Source organism: Micromesistius poutassou, assembly GCF_964030765.1.
Source record: "Micromesistius poutassou genome assembly, chromosome: 18".
In the NCBI taxonomy this organism is placed as follows: Eukaryota; Metazoa; Chordata; class Actinopteri; order Gadiformes; family Gadidae; genus Micromesistius; species Micromesistius poutassou.
In genome coordinates this window covers 10,175,196-10,197,622 of record NC_140288.1, presented here as the reverse complement: position 1 = coordinate 10,197,622, position 22,427 = coordinate 10,175,196, and the positions used below count along the sequence as shown (strand labels likewise).

The 22,427-nt window shown below is 48.5% G+C and overlaps 1 protein-coding gene across 1 annotated transcript in view; it reads left to right on the top strand.

The window, feature by feature from the left end:
- The window catches only part of exoc4 (exocyst complex component 4), a 118,059-nt gene that overhangs the window by 19,897 nt on the left and 75,735 nt on the right, over positions 1–22,427 (top strand). The window contains exons 9-10 of the mRNA XM_084482912.1: positions 9,067–9,212; positions 9,678–9,766. Of these exons, the coding sequence (XP_084339038.1) occupies positions 9,067–9,212; positions 9,678–9,766 (235 nt within the window). The remainder of the gene's footprint in view (positions 1–9,066; positions 9,213–9,677; positions 9,767–22,427) is intronic.

Below are 22,427 nucleotides of genomic sequence, written 5' to 3'. Positions count from 1 at the left end.
GAGATAATGTAATCTCTTGATTAGAATACTCATTATGTAGAATGAGGTTTTCTTATTCACTCACTCGTGTTATTATTTCCTGGTTCGATTGTATCTTTATGAAAGTCTCCCCCCACCCCTCTGTCCCCCCCACCCATTTCTCACCCACCTCTCTCTCTCTCCCCCCCCCCCCCCCCCCATCTTCCTGCATCTCTTACCCTCTCCTCTGCCGCCTTATTTAATACTCGCTGTTCCTTGTGCATGGCCCTCTCTCACGGCGTAATTTCCTTCTTAGTATCATTATCTTTCTGATTCTCCCAACTCACACATTCCCCTCTCCCCCCGACGCTCCCTGTCTGCATCTCGGGACAGCGGCGGCACACGGCCAATAAGACAATGCAGAGGATTTAATTAAACCACTCAGTGTTCCACAATGCGTCTGCCGAGATGGGCTCGGCCTCACAGGTTATTCTGTCTCTGGAGCGGTGAGGAGCAGGGGGCTGTCCCCCCGTCTGTCCTCTGGTCCCCCCGTCTGTCCTCTGGTCCCTCTGTCCTCTGGTCCCTCTGTCTGTCCTCTGGTCCCTCTGTCCTCTGGTCCCTCTGTCTGTCCTCTGGTCTCTCTGTCCTCTGGTCCCTCTGTCCTCTGGCCCCCCCCGTCTGTCCTCTGGTCCCTCTGTCCTCTGGCCCCCCCCGTCTGTCCTCTGGTCCGTCTGTCCTCTGGTGCCTCCGTCTGTCCTCTGGTCCCTCCGTCTGTCCTCTGGAGCGGTGAGGAGCAGGGGACTGTCCCCCGTTTGTCCCTCTGTCTGTCTGTCTTCCAGCACTGCTGCCGCCGTTCCTCCTCACTGGCTTTCTTAAAAATGTGGACGACAGGGATGAATAAATAAATATAATAGCTGGACTAGATTTAATCTTCAGAGGCAGGTGCACATGACCTGGTCGGTTTCCAGGGTTGCAGGATAAGCGTAGAGGCTGGAAGGGTGATCGACTCCAGAGTCTTGTTATCGTGTTTCTACGTTCAGGCGTGATAATAAATTCAAAGTCTTTAACCCAGAGATCAGCATTAACATGATAAATCAAAAGTGGGAGGACTCTCCCGATGTTACTCTACCTCGCGCCAGATCGCACCGTACCACGCTTTATCCCAGTCAATCTTTTTTTCCGCCTCGTCTTATTCATTCTGCTCATTGCAGCGTGCTTTCCGTGTCTTGTTCAGAAGCCTCGGTCACATTATCCCCCCCGCCCCCCCCACGCCTTGCCTTACGGTGAAAGGTGGCGAAACAAGGCTGGCCTTTCCACTTGACATATCAGCAGACCGACACCGGAGCCAGCAGCACGCCTGCTGGTGGGTGGTGAGGTGGAATGGACCAGACCCTCCCTGGAAATTGTGATTCAGACCCCCCTCCCCACCCCCCCAAGTTGTTTGAGTTGGCTTTGGCCAGAAAAATAATTTGGAGCATTGATGCTGGATTTTTAGTGTGGTCTTATTGCTGTCAGGGCGTCTGTTGTATTTCATTATGTCTCCGTGTGCTTCATTCAATGCAAAGTATTGATTTGACACCCAAGTCCTGCTCACCATCTGCATTAGAATTGGGATTTAATAGAGGGCTATTGGATGTTGGACTTCCACTACAGCTTATATCTTCTTTGAAGTCGAAAGTGTGGGTGTTTCCTTCTTCAACTGAACAAAAAAAAGAAAACATTTATTATTCATAGTTTAAATGAATCAGCATAAGATCTTTTGCTACTCCTGCTCTCGGGGGATCTTAGAGACGGCGCTATAGTTATGGGAGTGTTTTAGACATGTAGGTTATTACTTTTTACATCTTCCATCAAATACCGCCGCCCCTGTGCTTCAAAGGCATCGCTCTGACTCGAGACATGGTACAGATGACGTTTTGATATGCTCACCTTCCCTTTCAGGAGACGTACGGCTGCTGCTCATGCTGCCCACGTGGCCGTAACCTAATCCTAAAACATGATGGTTTTACTACCTTCTCACAAACGGATGCACAGCGGCTCCTCCAGATGTGACTCAGAAGGAGGTGTCCTTGATTGCAGACGCTATAGTCTGTTGAGGACCCCCCCCCCCACCCCCCCTCTCTTCTTGATGCCCGGTTGTGAGTGAAGCAGCATGAGAGTGTACTAATTGATCACTGTACGCAATCTTAGTGTCAATGCGCAATCAGCTGGTGGCAGACCCCCTGACCTCGTCGGCGGGTTTTCGTTTGAGGGGAGCAGGGCGGTTAATTAGCTCGCCATGCACACGCCGCCACCACTCGGCGCGGGGGCGACCGCTGGCCCGTCCGGCTCCTCCGGGGGGCGAGTGCGTGACGGGAGTCCGGAACACACTTTAATGAGTTGTTCCACACAAGTCATCCACCGACGCCACCGCACCTACCGTCCCTCCCATGTTGTCCCCCCCCTCCTCCTGTAAATAAAATCAACCAAGAGGGACTGCTGATCCCTCACGCTGGGAGTAACATGTATCCTCTCGTCACCAGGGGATTGGCTCTCGTGAAAAGGGTCATATTTCTGAGTCCAAGGTGGATGAATTAATTCAGGGAGTTTCACATGCAATGTCCTCATCTTTCTCTGCTAGGGGAGTGAGACCAGGGGAGTGAGACCGGGGGAGTGAGACCGGGGGAGTGAGACCGGGGGAGTGAGACCGGGGGAGTGAGACCGGGGGAGTGAGGCCGGGGGAGTGAGACCAGGGGCGTGAGACCGGGGGAGTGGGGCCGGGGGAGTGAGACCGGGGGGACTGGGACCGGGGGAGTGAGGCCGGGGGACTGGGACCGGGGGAGTGAGACCGAGAGGACTGGGACCGGGGGAGTGAGACCAGGGTAGTGGGACCAGGGAAGCTGCCAGGGAGAGACGCCTTGACGAAAGTGATCACTTGCTCTGGCTTTTAATTAGACCCGAGCGAACAACCATCACCATCATTGTTCTCTCATCCTGTCAACATTTTAATCAACGTGTCAACGTCTCGCTCTGTGCTCATGACTGCTGTCGTATTTGAGAGTCACCGTAGTCGAGTAGTGCACCATAGCATATCTGAGCATAATATGTACCTGACTCCTGCTGTGAATGTGTGTGTGTGGTTGGGACCCAATTTCCTTGGGGGACTTGAACATAAATTGGGGCAAAAGATCCATATTAAAAGAGGACATCTGCACAAAAGGCAAAAGTTTTGTGACTTTAATATTATGTGTGTATGCAGACCTCCAGGCAAATTTCCCTTCTACTGCCATCTACACACCCAAATAACCACCTTAACCATAAGTGGTCAAGGCACCGCAGGAATGCATATAAATAAGCCTGCTGATCAATGGTACATTACGCTGAATCATGGCAACAGTTCAAAAGGAAGATGAAGAATCCTTCTGACAGATATGGAGGTGCATGTGGGTAAGGTCAGGAAGCACACGGTCTGGTGGCCACAGCAAGGAGCTCAGAAACTAAACCAAAGGCAGTGCCAACAGACTGCAGTGACTGCAACGGACAGGAAAGTCCTGTTCACTGCAGCGAGTTTTACACACACCTAATATAAAGATAAAACACCTAATATCATGCTAGGTGATATGTGCACAGCAGTAGATATTATTCAAATATATAAGCACTCTGTTAGGCCATTCTTTAGCACTATTTGATATAATCTTGTATGATGGCTGACGGATGATGGTTATTTCATCAGTCACACACCACACGGCCCTCTCCTCTGCTCTGGCCGTGGGGAAGGGGGTGGTGGGTCAGCACTGATGAAATATTGAGCAGACTTTGATATAAGATTTGAGTGGGCTTAGGCTATATCTTTTCAAATCGAAAGTTGACTGCTTTTGGAATAGTTATGGCTCAGTACAAAGTACGAGTAACACTGCTGGTTTTGATGTTTATTATAACATGCGTCTATAATTAATGTTTGATATTAAGTGGAATTAAATGTCTGAGAGCTGTCATTACTCGATCTGGCTTCAATTCAACATTCTCCCGTCAAGTTTGCATTTATAAATCAGCCATTTTGTGTGGGAAGTGGTACACAAGGGTTGTAAATAAGACCCCGGCTCTTTTGACATGCAAATTCTTCTTTCGAATCCCTCCGATTTTATCATAAACCTCTCATGCATTGTATATTTGAAGTTATATGGGGTATATATTGCTTATTTATCCACGTATGTGCATCCAAAGTATACATTCACAGCATCCTTGTATGCATGGGTCAATCCAACCTATTTCATAATAATGGCAGAACATTTGTTATTGTGTTGTTCAACGCGCCCGACTAACCCCAAGTGTATATGTGTTTGATGCTCCAGCATTACACCACAAACCCCGAGCGGGGCGAGGACACTGCGGGGGTAAAATGGATTTCACTGAGGCGTTGGGTACACTATGTTTCCTAGGGACTCAATAAGGATGTTTATTCAATGCCCGCACGAATGCTAGACGAGGCCCGCCCGCTCGTGTGCCTGCTTGTTTTCATCCTTACGATGGAAACAAAAGAACTGATTGGGGGTGGGGGGGCTTAAATTAGAAATGTGCGTTGTCCTGTTATAGCGTCTAATTGACCTCTCGGAGAACACATGCTTACCTGGAAGCCTTAACCTGATGTTTTTCCTGCTAATCCCGCTGATTTGTTGTGCTAATCAGGTTGGTCAGGGTGCTAATGGAGAGAGTGCAGGGATGGACTCTGCTCATCAGACAGATGCTGCCACTCCGCTCCGCAGCCCAGCCGCGTGGAGGTTCATGGGGGGACGCCAGACACAGAGTGCCAATATTGAATTACAAAGCCACACTTTCGGGAATTATTTCCCCCCCCCCCCACCGACTCCCTTGGTAAATATAATATGTCCACACAGCTCAGCAGGCTCAGACTGTTTGGGACACGTCCCAAGTCTCTCCAGGCTAGTATGGTTGGGGGCTTGGCTAGTTTATATAATTACGCTCAATAGAGGCGGAAATAATGAACGAACACACACCCGGATGAAGACTCGGTATGTGCTTTCTGGCTGGGTCTTCCTACCTGGTGTGAAAAGCTGTTTTCTCACATCTCTTCACACTCTGTTTTACACAGATGCTCCTCACATCGGGAGTTGAGTTTCATCCACACAGTCTTTCCCTGCCTGCCATGGCTGCTTCTCATTTCGGTGCCATTGTGTGCAGAAATAATTCAAAAAGTTTTTTAACTCAAGCCAGGGTCTCTCTAGCAAATAATAACTATAATCACAATGATAATAATATTTGTATTGGATTGTACCTTTCATACTTTTGTTATTGCACATTCATTTTGTACCGAACCGTTTGCAGCAGAATGTGTATCTCTGAGCACCTCGCACTACTTGTTGGAACGATTACCAATGAAATTCATCACATAATAAGTTCATGATGAAACAAATAACGGAACGACAACGCACACATAAACAAAGGACAATAAAAGTGGTGAAGCGCAGAAAGGCGGGTTTGCAGGGCGGGCATAACAATGTAAAGTCAGTCAAAGGCATTTATTAATTTAATAACACAACAAACAATGTAGAGAACACGGTGCCCAGTGATAAAGGATGCAGCCCTTTTAATTAATTTTCCAAAATATACTTTTTTGCTTTTATGCAGATAATGCTCCCGCTACATGATGAAGTTGCTGCAGTGAAATCAATAGATTGACTTTAAATTTGACTGGAATTTAATTAGAATTAGGATTTAGGTCCTGTGTGTATCTGTGCTTGTGTGCCAGTGTCTATGCACATGCACACTGATCAAATGCGACACTCTCCAACACTTTACCATTTAGTGATTTCCACCGACCAATTCAGAATGGGACATTGTGTTGTTTTCTCCCAGTGCGTGCCTGGGGAGGGGGTGGGTGAGCTGATGTGTTTGTTTGTGTCACATGGTCTCCCAGCGCGGCTGCGCTTGGCTGATCTGTTGCTCTGCTGCGGCTACCGCTGCCTGGCGCAGGAAACGGAGACTGGGGCGGCTCTTTGTTTTGGCAGCTGTGATAATGCCGCTGTTCATCATCCCTAAGCTGTCTGTGACAGAGGGACCTCTGGCTCTCTGGCTCACTTACTCTCTCTTTTTCCCTATCTCTCACTGTCTCTCTTTCTCTCCCTCTCTTTCTCTCTCTGTTTCTCTTTTCTTTTGATACTGCCCCTTGGGGTCTCTTTGTCCCTAGTTTGTGAGCCTTTTTGCCTTCTCGCTCTCTATCTCTCTGACTCTCTGACTCCCTGACTCCCTGACTCTGAGCTGAAGGCGTCCTGGTGTCAGTTCTGTAAAGACGTGGCCCCTCCCTGATCCACTAATAAGCTCCCCTCCTCAAGGTGGCGGTAATGGGAGCAGGGAGAAGCGCCTCTGCAGGATGTGATGGGCTGTGGCACGATTAAATGGGAGTTGAATAAGATTGTGTTAGTTTGACTTGACAGGAAAGGGGCAGGCAGGAAGTGAGTGGTCCTGCACACATTGTATCTAGGCACATTAACGTGTGTGTGTGTGGGGATGTGTGTGTGTGGGGGTGTGTGGGTGTGGGGGTGTGTGTGTGTGTGTGTGTGTGTGAGTGTGTGTGTGAGAGAGAGAAAACATCCACGTGCGCGTAGAACCGCATGCACGTGGATGTTCAGATGTGCACATATGGGTATGCACACTAACTGTTGCCAGCAAGTGATTTTGATTAGATTGCGTGTGGGTGGGATGATGGGTACATGCAGCACTGTTATAATAAGATAGAAGAGAGTAACTCACTTACAGTTACCAGGCATTGGCAACATATTCATTTGTCTTCTTGCAAAACTTTTGTGTGAAGTTTGCAAAGCCACAGAATTTATTTGTAATTAGTTTGCATGGGGCACATTTATTGGATTACATTTTTTTCAGTCCACATTTTCACATAAATGCACCTCTCAAATGTGTTATCCAGAGGATTACCTGTTTCCAAGCCTACCTGGTTTTGTTTCTCAAGATGTAATTGAGACTCTATTTTGGTGCAAACAGCACTTGGTGGTGTTGTTTGCATCCTGCCCGGTTAAATGTTGCATGTCATTACGGAGGAATGCAAGGTAAGACATTATAGTGCAGTCGAGGTGAACTGATACGGCAACAGAATAAAATGTATATTTGAACCACAATCTGGTCTCAGCAAAGCCAATGCTTCCATTCCACTGGTTTCAATGTCTTTCCTTGCAGTCCACTTAAATGCCTCTAAAGTCGCCGTCGCCTCTGAACCTCTGAATCTCTAATGGGGTTAACTCGGCTCGGAGCCGCTTTCATCTGCCCTGAGCGCTCATTTTAGCACGACTGCCGCGGCGTTAGCTGTCTAGCTGGCCGTAGGCCCTGCTTCATCAGCTCATCATTAGTAATTAATGCGCTGATAGGATTAGCTGCGGACACCGGACTTAGCAACGAGTAGACACCCAAGTGTCTCCAAAGGGAAGCAAGAGCGAGCAAATGTTTGTGTGGGTCTGTTAGAATGTGTTTATGTTGGTGCTGCAGTGTGACTTTCAGTACGTGGTTTTGGAGAATTGAAATGTAGCTACATCAGCTTGAATGACCATATGCAACAGCCAAGGCTCTGTACATTAGCGGGTTGGCTGGTAACCAGAAGGTTGCTAGTTCGATCCCCAGCTCCTCCTAGCTGAGTGTCGAGGTGTCCCTGAGCAAGACACCTCACCTTAGGTGCTCCCTGAACGAGCTGGCTGTCGCCGCGTGTGAATGTGTGCATGAATGGGTGAATGTGAGGCAATATTGTAAAGAACTTTGAGTCTCCACTAGTTAGAAAAGCGCTATATAAATGCAGTCCATTTAGCATTTACCATTATCACCCCAGATGTTCTGCTATAACATAGTAGGACTTCCGGACCCAAGATAGGGGGCTGTTATACATACCTGTGTGCCACATTCGCCCCGTGGCTGGCTTGTGGAGGCTTTCCCGTTCGCTGCCTCACTGGGGTGGTTGGTGGAGAGAGGGGTCTTTCTCCGGGGCGTTAATTACATCATTACATGTGGGATGGATTTCCATCTGTTCGGCCATTACTTCTGTTCCACTTTGGGCCGGCCCAGCCGCCACCCCTATGTCAGAAGGAGACGCAGGCGGCTAAATGGGCCTGCTAAATGATGGAGCTATTAGAAACGCATGGCTATTTTAGGAACATATGTGTTCAGACGAGGTATGGAGTTAGATAAGAAAGAAGGAGAGATGGAACAGATGGGGGGTGCGAGGACGGAAGAGGAAGGCGGTGAAGGATGAGAGCGTTTGAAAAATGAGCGTAAATGTGAGCCCCGGTAAGAACCGTACAGAGATAGAATGATGGAGTAGGCCAAGTTCACTGCCATGGCGGGAACGTGTCGGATGGCGGCTATTGTTAGAAGTTGATAAGAGTTTCATGAGGCGTGATGCGACGTTGATGTGTTACACCATGGATCATGGCGACAGATCTGGGAAATGGAAGATGGGACTTTAATGGCCGTCGTCAAAATCACCCAGTCCTGTCAATGTTTTTGGTTCCGTCTTGGCTATCGTTTGGATTTTTCCCATTAAGGATGTTTTGCACTTCCTGCTGCAGCAAAGTGTTGTGCATTATGTGTTGTTGTTTTTTTACCTTCTGCATCTGTGGATACAAGCTGTTTTGTCGAGGACAGGGAAAAACATCAAAACACACAAAAAAAAACGATGACAGTTTGAAAGTGTAAACAGTACATTCTCAAGTGAATGCGTTGTCGTTCAATAAGTGAGCACTGAGAAGGTGAGGACATGGACACAATTTGATATATTACTTTAACGCTTCACTATATAATAATTACATGGTCTCGTCTCTTCTGTCTTGTCTAGAGTTTGTTTGTGACAGTCCTATTGACGATTGAGGATTTTTCATATTTTAGTTTTCTATTCTTTCCTTAAATGTATTCTACTCTCCTTTATCTGTTAACTACCGGTATTACCTTGAGAAATGGTCATCCCAACAGCGATGTCATTTGTATGCACAAGGAGAACACCATGGATCTGCTGCTGACACAGTGCTCTGGTTGGCCTAGTGAACGTCTCCTGACTGGTTGTGGTGCTCTGGTTGACCTAGTGAACGTCTCCTGACTGGTTGTGGTGCTCTCCAGGTCCTGCTCATGGACTACCTGGACGTGAAGAACAGCCGCAGTGCCGCAGAGCCCTCCAGCCAGCTGTCCTACGCCAGCACCGGCAGTGAGTTTGCTGCCTTCTTTGCCAAGAAGAGACCCCAGCGTGCCAAGCAGTCCCTCTTCAAGTAAGAAACACAATTCAACTTCTATCTGGTACCTGATTTATATCTAATGTAGGATTAAAATCTGTACATTGAGAGTAGTGTAGATTATGCTAATGGTGTATCCCAATGGAGTGGGTTCATATGTCTGGTAACTCTGTGATTCTCACTGGTACAGCCATCCCCATCTCAACTGAAGCCCAGGCTAATCTTATTGCTGATCTTATTGGTCCAAATGGATCCCAAGTGATCTCACTCAAACGCTGCAAATTTAAACACTCCATCCAAAGTTGAACCTTTACTACCAACTCCTTTGATCAAACCTTTATTTGAACCTTTACAACCCTTTACAATGAGTTAACACAAGGTGTAAAGCCTTGTCCTAGTATCACTGGAGGACTGAATGCTCTCTGCCCAGGGCTGGAGCTGCTGTCCGCGGCTGCTCGGCGGTGGTTCTCCTCCTTTACTCGTGTGCCGTGTGTCCTGCAGGTTTGAATCGTCCTCTCATGCCATCAGCATGAGCGCCTACCTGAGAGAGCAGCGCCGAGAGCTGTACAGCAAGAGCGGAGAGCTGCAAGGTGAGGAGCCGGGGCCACGCTGGGTAGGGGGCGGGCGAGGCTGAGTTAAAGTGAGATGGGGAGAGAGAGAGGCTGAATGGGAACTTGCATGGCGGAAATAAAGGATTCTTATAGGGAGTGAGGGAGATGGAATAAAGGCCGGCTTGTTGTAGAACTAAAGACTGTAAAAGTGCAACATTTGGGAAGAGGTGAGGGGGCGGCATTAGCTCAGGAGGTAGAGCGGGTAGGCTGGTAACCGGAAGGTTGGTGGTTTGATCCCCAGCTCCTCCTAGCTGAGTGTCGTGGTGTCCCTGAGCAAGACGCCTCACCCTACTTGCTCCTGACGAGCTGGCTGTTGCCCTGCGTTGACTCCGCCGTCGGGGTGTGAATGTGTGCATGAATGGGTGAATGTCAGTCAACACTGTAAAGCGCTTTGGACAAAAGCGCTATATAAATGAGGACCATTTACCATTTAGGTGAGGTGAGAGAAGAGGTGCCGAGTGTGGGAGAATGGAGGCGTGCCGAGTGGTTTGGGTTAGGGGATGAAATGGATACCTCTGAAGGGAAAGTATTGATCTATGGATGAGGTTCAACTGAGTTAGCTTATCTATCTTGTATTTTTTAGGGACTGGGAATGCTCTGGGTTTCAGACGTTTTTCTTGTGTGTGTAAGGATTAAAATCATGTTTCTCTCATGTTTTTCTCATCATCATTTTCACAACTTGACGTTTTGTTATTCTACATCGTATCCACATTACTCTTCCCATATGTCATATCATATCATTTATTGAAGGGTTACTTGCATACATGTCAAAACTTGCCCAATGGTGTCCATCTGACGGTAGGAACAGAACGCTGTTGGCATTGGAGGAAGCAAACAACGAATGGCAAAGCAATCAGACAAAGGTGAGGCTGCAGCGGCACTCTGCGACACGAAAAGAGCTCGGAGCTTAGGGTGGCATCCGTGGTCGAGTAGGATGAACTCGGTTCACGGCGACGCGAGGCAGCTGTCGGCTGAGAATTGGAGAGATTTGGGAACACTCGTATGTTGAGTACTAGGGCCCATCACCGGCTAGACTCAGGCTTTTGAAAGACGAACACGTTGGTTTGAGGCAAAGAGGAGCAGGGGGGAGAGGAAGTGGGTCTGAAGAGGCTGAGGAAAGCGTGGTCGACTGCAGGATCTGACTGCTGGCTCAGGGCTTGAAAAGAGCAACTCTTGCAGATGGGGCCCGTACATCCTGGCCCCTGAGACCATTATTTGTTTTTATATATATATATATATATATATATATACTTTTTTTTTTTCCTCTTTACTTTGCAGGCGCGCACACACACACTCTGACAGCGAGCTGGCCAGACAGCTTTTCCCAGGGGAATATCTCGTCCTTTTCACCACTTCTGCTCGCTCTCTCATTCGTTTTTTGCCTTCTCTCGTTCTCTTTTCCTCTTTTCTTCCTCCATCTGCGTCTCTGTCTGTGTAGCCGTGTGTGTGTGTGTGTGTGTGTGTGTGTGCGTGTGTGCGTTGAGGTTTCAATCAGGGCAATGTGAAGGCCATGTTTAACTGCAGGTTTCACAGTTTCTCTTTGATTCATGTTTTCCCCGCTAAACGCACTCCTTGCTCCTCGATGACATTATCTAGATGAAAGTGGAAGTGAAGAAACAAATCGACGTGGCATGGAAACCCTGGAATGTTTCCTTTCAAATCTGTCGATAACCCACCTGACCGCCTTTACCCGATCGGGAAAGCATTTCCTCTGACAATGCATGCCTGATTTCAGTTCCCTCTTCCAGACTTTAAACACAAGATAACTTTCATTTCAAGATAAGCCTACTGACAGCTGGATGTGTTGCCGCAAGGTATTTAATCTTAAATTAGCATGGAAGTGTTTCGCTTGAGGTATGTGTGAGTATTTAAAGATCCCGTTTCGGTATCGCGGGTAGTGGAGGACATTTAACGGCTTCCAGTCATTTCTCTTCATTACCAAAAGAGAGAAAAAAGACGAGTTCCAGCGTGGGGATGCCTGCGTATGCAGAATGGCCCCCGCCGTGCCCCAATCACACACGCGCCCAGCATTGATTAACTTTAAAGCCCCGACGGTGGGGAAATAACAGCTTAGTTTCCATGCGCTGCTGTCTGCTCGTGCCACGCGGAGATGACGGAGAAAGGGTGTTTTGGCTCTTTCTCCCTCCCTTTTCTTTTTTTTTCTCCATCTTTAAGACCCAGGAGTGGCGAATGCCCCGGAGCGTTCATAAGAAGATGAGATTTCTCTGGGCTTTCATTTCGCTCGTCACAATGCGTGGCGGAGGACAGCAGAGCACGGGCCGCGGCCAGAGCGACACAAAGAGACTGGAGGAGGGGATGATTCTGGAAAAAAGAAAAGGAACGAATGATGGGAAATAAGTCGGCTGTGATGGAGACTGTGTGTGTGGTTGTGTGTGTGTGTGTGGGGGGGGGGGGTTGGTGATGGAGGGGAGGGGGTTGAAAGTCATTGTTTTCTTCCGGGCGCCAGGGTCGGGCTATTAAGGGGTTTCTGAAGGAAGAAATTAGAAAAATATTAGTTTAGACGTCAGGGCTGAGAACTCGCTCCCTCGCTTCAAATGAAAAGAGAAGACGGAGAGAGTAAAGAAAACGCAACAGGGAAACTAATCCTTGAGTCGTCTTCTGGCCAACGGATGACTGTGTGCTTAGAGGTTGTGCCAGCTTGTCTCCGTTGGAGTCTCCATCGTCTCGGTTCTTATCCTTTTAGGGGCTAACCCCACATTCACAGCCAGAGCATCAGGTAAGGGGAGCGTTAGCATCGTGTAATTCGATCCGCATCCAATTTCCACAGACTCCGTCTTCGCTTCTGTCATTAAATAAGCACTTTATGTCCCTGGCTAGGAAGCACCGGTCTAGATGTTTCCCTCGGTTGCCTCACTACTATCTTACCTGAGTCTAGCGGGTGGACTTTAGCCCAAACCTCTGATACACGAAAATTCTTTACCTTTGTTCCATCCAAAGGCAGAGTTCAGCCACAGCGCCTCACCTGCTCCTCAAAGCCTCTGCAACGAGGCCCGCCATTGGCCAGTCATCGTGTTGACACCTCGTCTCTCTCGGGCCGTCGTTGTTGACCAGTAGAACCGTTCAACACCACCCCTCTCAGTCTCTCTGCCCCAGTAGAACCGTTCAACACCACCCCTCAGAGTCTCTCTGCCCCAGTAGAACCGTTCAACACCACAACTCAGAGTCTCTCTGCCCCAGTAGAACCGTTCAACACCACCCCTCAGAGTCTCTCTGCCCCAGTAGAACCGTGCAACACCACCCCTCAGAGTCTCTCTGCACCAGTAGAACCGTGCAACACCACCCCTCTCAGAGTGGCGGGGGGTCCTTCTCTCCGGCTGTAGGGGGCCGCCACACATTCCTCCACTAGCAGGTGGTGAATGATGCATGGCATCGCAGTGCCGCCCATGTCTGATCCTTAATGAGTTAGAAATTAATCAGTATTGTCTGTTAGCGTATGTGCGGCCATCGTCTATATTAGAGCACACACACACGTGCGCGTGTGTGTGCGCGTGTGTGTGTGTGTGTGCAGTGAACACACACATACACACACACAGCTTTGCAGGGGGCTTAATGACATCTCGTCTGAGGCACGCCTCGTGCACTTGGATTAATCCAGTGTTTCATCTACAGGCAGTTATTAAGGTTCCATATGGTCACATCTGGGCCGTCAGGAGCCGTGTGCATTTAGTGTGCTGGTGCGTGACCACGTGCATGTTACGTGTGCAAGGGAGTGTAGTGTTAAATGCTTGTGGAAGCAGAGGTGTGTGTGTGTGTGTGTGTGTGTGTGTGTGTGTGTGTGTGTGTGTGTGTGTGTGTGTGTGTGTGTGTGTGTGTGTGTGTGTGTGTGTGTGTGTGTGTGTGTGTGTGTGTGTGTGTGTGGGGACCTGCTGCACAGAAATATACCAGGGTTCAATCCCAGTCAACATGAATAAATGATGAAAATAACAATTTTCCTGCCTTGGATGTATGTTATCAGGGCTTCTCTGTTCTTGAAGCCCTTCACCTGGACACACCTCCTGCCTGCTCCTGTCTCTCTGCTGTCTGGGGGGAGTGGGGGGGGTCAGCAGGCATGTACCATGGGTCCTAGGCCGGCCCCCCCTGCATAATGCAATGATGGACTTTTCAATTTGATTTCTTTCCCTGTTTATTTATTTATTTGTCTCCTATGTTGCGGCCGTTCGTTGCATTGCTTTGCGATATTGCGCTGAGAAAACGTTTTTTTTTGATAATGGCTTTTACCGTATGGGAAATGGGGAAACGCACACGCACACACACACACACACACTCAAGACCCCCATACTGCAGTGTATGCAATCTTGTCCAGGCGTAAACAACCACACACACTTGAACCTCCCTCGTCTACTTCAGCTGTACATGCCACACACACACAGCCCTCGAACCCCCCCCACACACACACACACACACACACACACACACACACACACACACACACACACACACACACACACACACACCTCCGACCTGACCTCCGACCCCTCCAAGATGTAGTAATGATATCTCAATTCCAAATCTATTTCATTCTGTTCCTCATCTCCTTTTGATATTCAAAATAGACTCGTCCACAAGCTGTCCCGCCAACAAAAGAACCGCCCAGCTACAGCCCCCCCCCCCCCCCTGCCCACCTCTTACCCCCCCCGCCATCCCCACACACACACACACACACACACACACACACTCCTTTCCTTTCATTGTACTTAATCATGTTCACTCTCCTCCCCTCCTCTTAATAGCCATTCAGCTCTCATTCAGAAGTAACAAATAAAATGGAAATGTTGTATTTGCTGGCCTCCTTTTTATTCATGTATTTATTTCCCTGAGTACAATGGCACTGTGCTCCCTCGTGGGGAGAGGGAGAGAGATCACTAGGGGAATCAGAGAGGGCTCTGCATGCATAGGGCCAGGCTAGGCTGCTGTCTGACGTAGTGGGTGGAGAGACTCTGGGGTGATGGTGGAGGGACAAGGGGGGGGGGGGGGGAGCTGCCCAGAAGTGGTGTTTCTTGTCAGGTTGATTTGTACATCACATCCAGGAGGAGGGGATGGGGGGCATTGGTGGAGGCGGAGGTGCAAATGGAAAATTGTCTAGCGGGAAATGAATGGGGTAGGAAGGGGACTGTGTTTTTAAGAATTTGAGGTGTGTGTGTGTGTATGTGTGTGTGTGCTTTGAGGGGAGCTTTCCACTAGGCAGTAAGCGCTCGTGTACATGTTGTTGACTTTGGGGAAATAATCTCTCCATTTTAAAAAAGTTCACTTTTGACGCGACAATCAGGGAGACGGAGACGGAGCCCGTGACCCCGTTGTCCTTGTGTTGAAACAGTGATTGAGTCGGCTATCGGACTGCAGTGAGATAGCTTTTCTTTCCCCCCTTCCCCCTTCCTTAGAAAACGTTGAGAATGTTGATTTGCTTCTGGTAAAGCCCCTGGCGAAGGCCTGGAATAGAGAGATAGTCCTCCATCTTTTCTTTTCCCTCCTGCTCCTCAGACAATAACCTCCACTCCACAAGAGCAGCATCACCCAGAGTGATCCTCTCCCTGCGCAGCCAGATACGTTCCCCAGCCTCCGCAGGCTAACCAGCGTCTTCCTCTGCTCCTAATCCCGACTCTTCTCCCCAATAACACGCCCGGTCTCTAGGCACTGCTCTCAGATCACTGGTGACCCCCCCCACTGCCCCCCCCCCAAATGGTTCTCCACTCCACACTCAAGTGTGTGTGTGTGCGTGTGTTGTTAAGACATTGTGCGTTCACTAAGTATGTGGCATCCAGCCTTCCGGTTGCCGCTGCCACCGCCGCTTCCACTTTGTTCCCCGTCACAGAGACTCCTGTTTCCGTTTCCCAGGCCTGCTGAGGAATCGATCCTCCTCAGCTTTTCCGTTGACCTTGCGATTATGATTTATCGCACAGCTAAACGGAAGTTGAGGTAGAATTAAGCTTTCATGGATGAAATGTTGATAATTACTCTGGGATTATAGCCCTGGAATGTCTCAGACCCGTGTTCATACATGATTGATGTCTTTCGTGCTCTCTCTCTCTCTCATGCCAATATGACCTTCTTCTTTGTAATTATTAATTGTGTGCATGTGTGTTGGCTGTGTCAATATGTAGATATTGAATCAATATTAATATAGAAACTGTCAAACCGGGCAGCTCATCATTATGATGTGCTCTTGACATTCTAAAGGTAACTCCCGTAGCTGTCCATGAAGATCCTGATGGTTGCTTGAAGCTTGACTTCTCCATATCTTTCAACTGTAAGGCCCACACTTAATGGCTACTGGCAGTCACATATGGAAGGTAACATGGAAAGGTTCCCAGCTTCCAATCCTTTTGTTGTTTTCTGATCCATTGTGTGGCGCAAAATGAAATAGATTGGCATGAATTCTCCACACGTACATGTTGTTTGTTGACTGCCGAACCAGTTTCTTTGTTGAATACTACAGCTGTATTGACATGACGGTGACATTGACAGGAGTGAAATCATCTCAATGTTTTCACTCTTTCTTTCCAAGCAACACACGATGCAGCATCAAGTCAACATAACAGTCAACATAACGTATCTCTGTAATAAAGTCTTTCATCTGTCATTGGATATTCCTAGCGGCGGCGCAGCAGCATTAGTATTTCCTCTTGGGCTCGTACACCGGTGTAATTGCACAACGGTTTTCCCCGCGGTTGATGAACGCTGCTTATGCGTTGGTTCGTCAGGTTGCTCACACTCCGCAAAACGCTGCTTACGTGTTGTTTCGTCCGGTTGCTCACACGCCGCGACATGCATGCATTCCCCCCTCCCCATTGATATGTTCAAGATGCCCAAATCGAACCTGCAGTATGGCAGTGCTGTGCGGTAGCAGTACATTTGAGTGAGTGGTGCTGCTGCTGTATCCCCCCCCCCCCCCCCCACACCCTCTCTTCAGTGGCCTTGGTGGATGCAGCACCTGGCTCTGTAGATAAAGACGCCCGCTATCTCCTGAGGCTGACAGGCTATTACGGAGAAAATATGGTGTTTGTGTTGGCCATGAAAGCAAGGCGGCATACAGTTGTTGTTGTTGCTGTGAAAATGTCATATAATATAAATATCAACACACACAATACACACACTACCATGTGGGAAAATAGTCATCTCATTACAACTCTTTAGTTTGTGTGAGTTGGAGCGGATAAGATGTCTTTTTTTCTACCAAGATTAAAAATACAAACACATTCAGACACGCAAGAGCAGTCTGAAATCGGGACTGCGTGACGAGTAATTCAATAATTAAATTAGCTCCAGTGTTGAAATCAAATGGGAGGAGTGAGCGAGACAGTGAGATGCACTGTGTCTGGTATCATAACAGCGTGCACATTGTTATTTTGGTGTTTTTTCTGCTTGTGGTAGTGCTGGCCATGCGTAACATCAGGGCGCTCAAAGAAGAGCATTAGATAGCAGATACAATGCCGGCTTATTATGAAGAGCTCACAGGCATATCTCCTCGTCTGGATTCATCCAGTGGTTCATGGGAGCAGTTGCCTGTAGCCACCAGAAGAGCCAGAAGGCTACACCAAGGCCATATCTAAAGCCCTCTGTGAAAGAGAAAGCCTTCTTCAGTTAGGAGATTTCTGGGAGGAGAAAAAGAGCTTAGTCCGAGAGACAGACAGACCAACAAGAGTCCCAAACGGAGGCACAGACAGAGGCTGTGTTTTGTAATAAGACTAACGTCAAGCGTCTATGTTGACACTGAGCAAGCGCTTAATAACAGAGCGGGGGAGAGGGGGGAAGAGACGAAAACACCACCCAGCAATAGAGAGAGCAAAGCGCTTTCTAGGCTCATTTTGTTTACCTTTAATCTAAACCCCACTGATTGGAGAGGATGAGGGGAGCGTGAGAAGAAGGTGGAAGGAAGGGCGACACACACACGCGCGCACACACACACACACACACACACACACACACACACACACACACACACACACACACACACACACACACACACACACACACACACACACACACACACACACACACACACACACACACACACACACACTGAGACCTCGGTTGTACTCCCACAGCTCAACAGCTTGATGGGGTGAAAAGGACATCAGATGTCTGCTCCCCTGCTGCTTGCTCCTATGCCCCATTACCCCCCCCCCCCCCGTAACCACCTACGCACAGGCACCCAAGCACAAACACACTCTCCCCCCCTTCCCCCCCTCCACCTGATTGACGTTCAATGTTCAAGAGGTCGTTGAAGGCTGTGTTTTATTTAGTGTGTGATTGCTGTAGCTTTCGTCATGTGTCTTGTTATTGAAGCTTTGTTTTCTGGTTTGTTTTCCCGTTTCTCTTGGTGTTGTGAAATGTACCTGAAACTAAAGCGCTTACCACTAAATCAACCCTGCACAGTCACAATATTATTTTTCATGTGAGTTTTTTTGTTTTCCTCTAAACTCCTCGGCACCACGGTTTCCTGTGTGCTGATTAACACTCTGCTGTCCTGATGATTGTGACCTTTTAGAGAGGGTTAGGGTCAGGGGAAACGCCCCTTTAAGGAGATACCTTTTACTGTCTGAGGCTAGGAGACACCTTCTACTGTCTGAGGCTAGGAGACACCTTCTACTGTCTGAGGCTAAGGACATCATCAGCAGCCGCTACAGCTCCACCGCTCAGTGCTCTGGGTTATTGTTGTCTCAGTGTTTATTCTTGTCTCTGTTTATTGTTGTCTCAGTGTTGTGTTATTGTTGTCTGTTTGTTGTGTTATTGTTGTCTGTTTGTTGTTGTGTTGCTGTGGTGACAGCGCTGACAGGCGTTCATTAATTAACGAGGCTGGAGCCACGCAGCCTCTCCACCGCGGACACTTCTTAATAATTAATCCAACTCAATTCCTACCCGCAATTTATTCATATTGTTTATTTATCTATTCAGGCTGTATTATTATATTGTTTTTTTTGGGTGGGCTGATTTGACGCAGTCTGTCCTCCGAGTGAATTCCCCCCCTCCCCCCTTCCCCCCATCCCCCCCTCCCTCACCCCCTCACCCCACGTCAAATGAATTTTAATAATAGAAGGAGCTCATTACCAGCCAATCAGACATGAAGGCGGTCTGGGTGGAATTGGACGCCGGTGCACCGACCACCACACAGACGCGCGCGCACACACACACACACACACACACACACACACACACACACACACACACACACACACACACACACACACTCTCATGTATTATTGAGCCGAGGTGTTTTTGTGTGTGTGCATGTGTGCGCTTTCTTATTAGGGCTCCAGGTTTTCCTTGGATGCGTCTGTATGCAGCCCACTGGCCCTGGCATTCAAAACAAGTCCCTGGGGGAGACCCCGCGATGACACTCGTGTACCCCACGCAGAGCACCCCCCCCCTCCTGTATGCACACACACACACCCTCAATACAAAGTTAATTCAAGTCAATGTAGACATGGAGAACTTTTCTTGTCTTGTACTTTTTTAATGCATGAAAGGTGTTGGTTTGTACCTGCCCGTCTTTAGACTATAAGGCTGGTTTGGTGTGTGTGTGGAATGAGCCATGTTTCTTAGCTCACCAAGTCCATCCTTTTTAGTGTGTGTGTGTGTGTGAGAGAGTGTGTGTGACCACCTAAGGACAGTGGCAGCAGCAGTGATACACCGTCTCCATCCATCCAGCGACGCGTCCAGACCATCACATAGTGATTCAGATATGTCCTCCATCATAATATACATGACCACTGGGATGGGCCGTTTGACGCTTCATGCGTCTGGCTTTCTGCGTCCAAATCAAATCACGGAATGTCGACGTTACGTCTTCAATTTGAACACGATGGCACACACACACACACACACACACACACACACACACACACACACACACAGGGCCTGCAGTCGGTTGCACCAGCAGAACGTAAAGCCGATCATAAGTTCGGGTGTAAAGCTCGCCTTAACCCTACGCTCGACGTAGCTAGTTTCAAACTAAAGGTGTTCTAAATGTTGGTTGCACCACCATAACTTAAGTTTTAACGTTACTTGCGTAAATTGTACCAGCGTCGCATTTAATGACGTTTAGATAATTTCAAGCCAATCGTTGACAGCAAACAATGTAAACAGGAAGTAGCTGCTACCGGCAAGTTTCCACCTTATCCGAGTGAAGACACGTTAGCACCCAAATGAGAGGGCAAACAAAACATTTCATTTATTTATTCTCTAAAATTGACTTGGGCGTGAGGCGTGAGGTTGAGCTATTTGATGGTGGATTTTTATAATAAATTGCAGCTCATTGCTGCTTTGTATGCTATTCGTTGTGTGAGAGTTTTTATCGAGTTAGCCTCTACCTGGCTATGCATTGTATGGAATAGCTCTAGAATATTGGTTTGTACGTGGGCCGAAACCGAAATCGCGCATATAGATCTACATCATCATACTGATGAAATGGATCGATACGGTCACGGACAATCCGTTCCCGACGCAAACCGCGTTGAACCTCCTCTTCCCATTGCTCAAAACGAATAGCCATCTTTGGTATTTAAATCGTTTAACGTTTACCGGTCTTTATCGTTGGAATGGAACTTACAGCAGCTAGAGGGGAGGTGTAAAATATAAGTTATAACTTAGTGTTACGTTGAAACTATCTGCTTGGTGCAACTGCTATTTTTTTAGTAGAGTGTAAAGTGGAACGTTTTGGCAATTTACGTTCACCGCAGTCTTACGTTCTGCTGGTGCAACCAGCTGCTGGTGTGTTAAGGAAGGCATCAGATGTCCCTGGTCCTCCTCCTGGTTGTGGAAAGAGGCCAGAATACATGAGTGGATCAAACCGGCTCCTCATCAAACCCAGGAAAGTGTGGCTAATGCAATTTCACTGAGCCACTGCCTCACTTGATTGCATGTGGGATGAAGAGTGCATGGTAACGCGCCATAGGAGGGCAGGGCTGAATAGGTGTCAGGGAGGTTTGTGTGTGTGCGGGGTGGGGGGAGAGGGGTTGTCATGGTGAAGGGGATATATGTGTGTGCGTGTCTGTTTTTTCCTGGTCAAATCTCGATGTTTTCCATCAGTTTGTGACTATGTCAATGGGCCGGTTTCTGTGACTTTTGGTTGTTGGTGTGTTTGTGTGAGTGTGCATTAAACACACATGGTCCACGGAGGTTTGTATTCCTTGATTTTGTATTGGAGTGTGTGTGTGTGTGTGTGTGTTGTTGAGGTGTGATTGTTGTGGTGGGGGGTGTGTGTGTGAAGATGGGGTTCTCTAAGCGGGATTTCAGGGTTATTTGGTCACACTAGAATTTGCAACTACCTCCACTCCCCCCCTCCACCTCCTCTCCTGGCTACAGCTGCTCTGCCACCTCTACCCCCGCCCCCTCCCCTCCCTCTAATCCTGGATCAGACCACACACACACGCATGGACGAGCCCACACGCACGCATGCTCTCACGCACACACGCACGCACACTCTCTGTTTTCACACATTTTGGGACAGCGCTGGCAGCCTTCCGGTGACATCCTGACCCTCTCAACCTCCGGGCCTCAGAGGATATCTCATGCATATTAACACAGTGCTGCTTCATATTCATCCACCATGCCCGCCCCTACACCACCCCTCAGCAGCCCGCAGTCGGCAGCTGGTCGCTGGGCCAGCGGATCACACAGGTTCCCTCCTTCCTTCCCTCCCTCCATCGCTTTTTTTTTTGTCTGACACCGATGCAGATGTTAAGAGCATGAAATTAAATTGGTCACCGTGCGTGTGTGTGTCGGCAGTTTTTTCTGTGTGTGTGTTTGTGTGCGTGTGGGGGGTTACCATAGTTTGAGCTGAAAGACAGGAAAACACAGGAAAACTTCCCATGAAGTTTTAGATTCCAGAGAGTGAGAGAGAGAATCTTACGAGTGGAAGCGAGAGCGAGAGACAGAGTTGAGCGCGAGAGAAAGAGAATCTTACGAGTGGAAGAGAGAGCGAGAGTTGAGTGAGCGAAAAAGAGAATCTTACGAGTGGAAGTGAGAGTTGAGTGAGAGAGAAAGAGAGTCTTACAAGTGGAAGAGAGAGCGAGAGTTGAGTGAGAGAGAAAGTCTTACGAGTGGAAGAGAGAGCGAGAGTTGAGTGAGAGAGAAAGAGAGTCTTACGAGTGGAAGAGAGAGCTGAACGAGATGTTGGCCGGCGGTGCTTTGTTTGGGCGGCCTGTGATTGGCTAGTTAATCGAATTGGCAGCACAGGACGGATGATGAGGATGGCGGAGATAGCAGAGAATGGATTGGACGTCCTTTCAGCCTCCACGCTCCAACAGGAACAAAAATGTTCACCTGCGCAACAGTTGAACATTTTCCCCGCAACGGATCCAACACCAGGCCCCACTGAGAATGTTTCTGGGGGATGAAATTAAACCTTCTCTCCTCTGCCCTCTTCCCATTCGCTGCTAGTGAAAATACGCGGCGATTTCGTCTCCTTGTGTTTTCTGCGGGTGCTTCCCTCAATAGAAACGTGTTCCATTAAAAATGTATTATGGGAGCCGGGCCAGAGGGAACAATGAGGCGATATGCCTGTGAATGTGAGGTGGCGTGGAGGGGGGGGGGGTCTTGGGTACAGTGGCGGCGTCCAGGCTTTTCATGCCCTGGAGAGAAGTGTCTTTTTGGGCCGTATCTCGCTTTGAAAAGCTCCTAT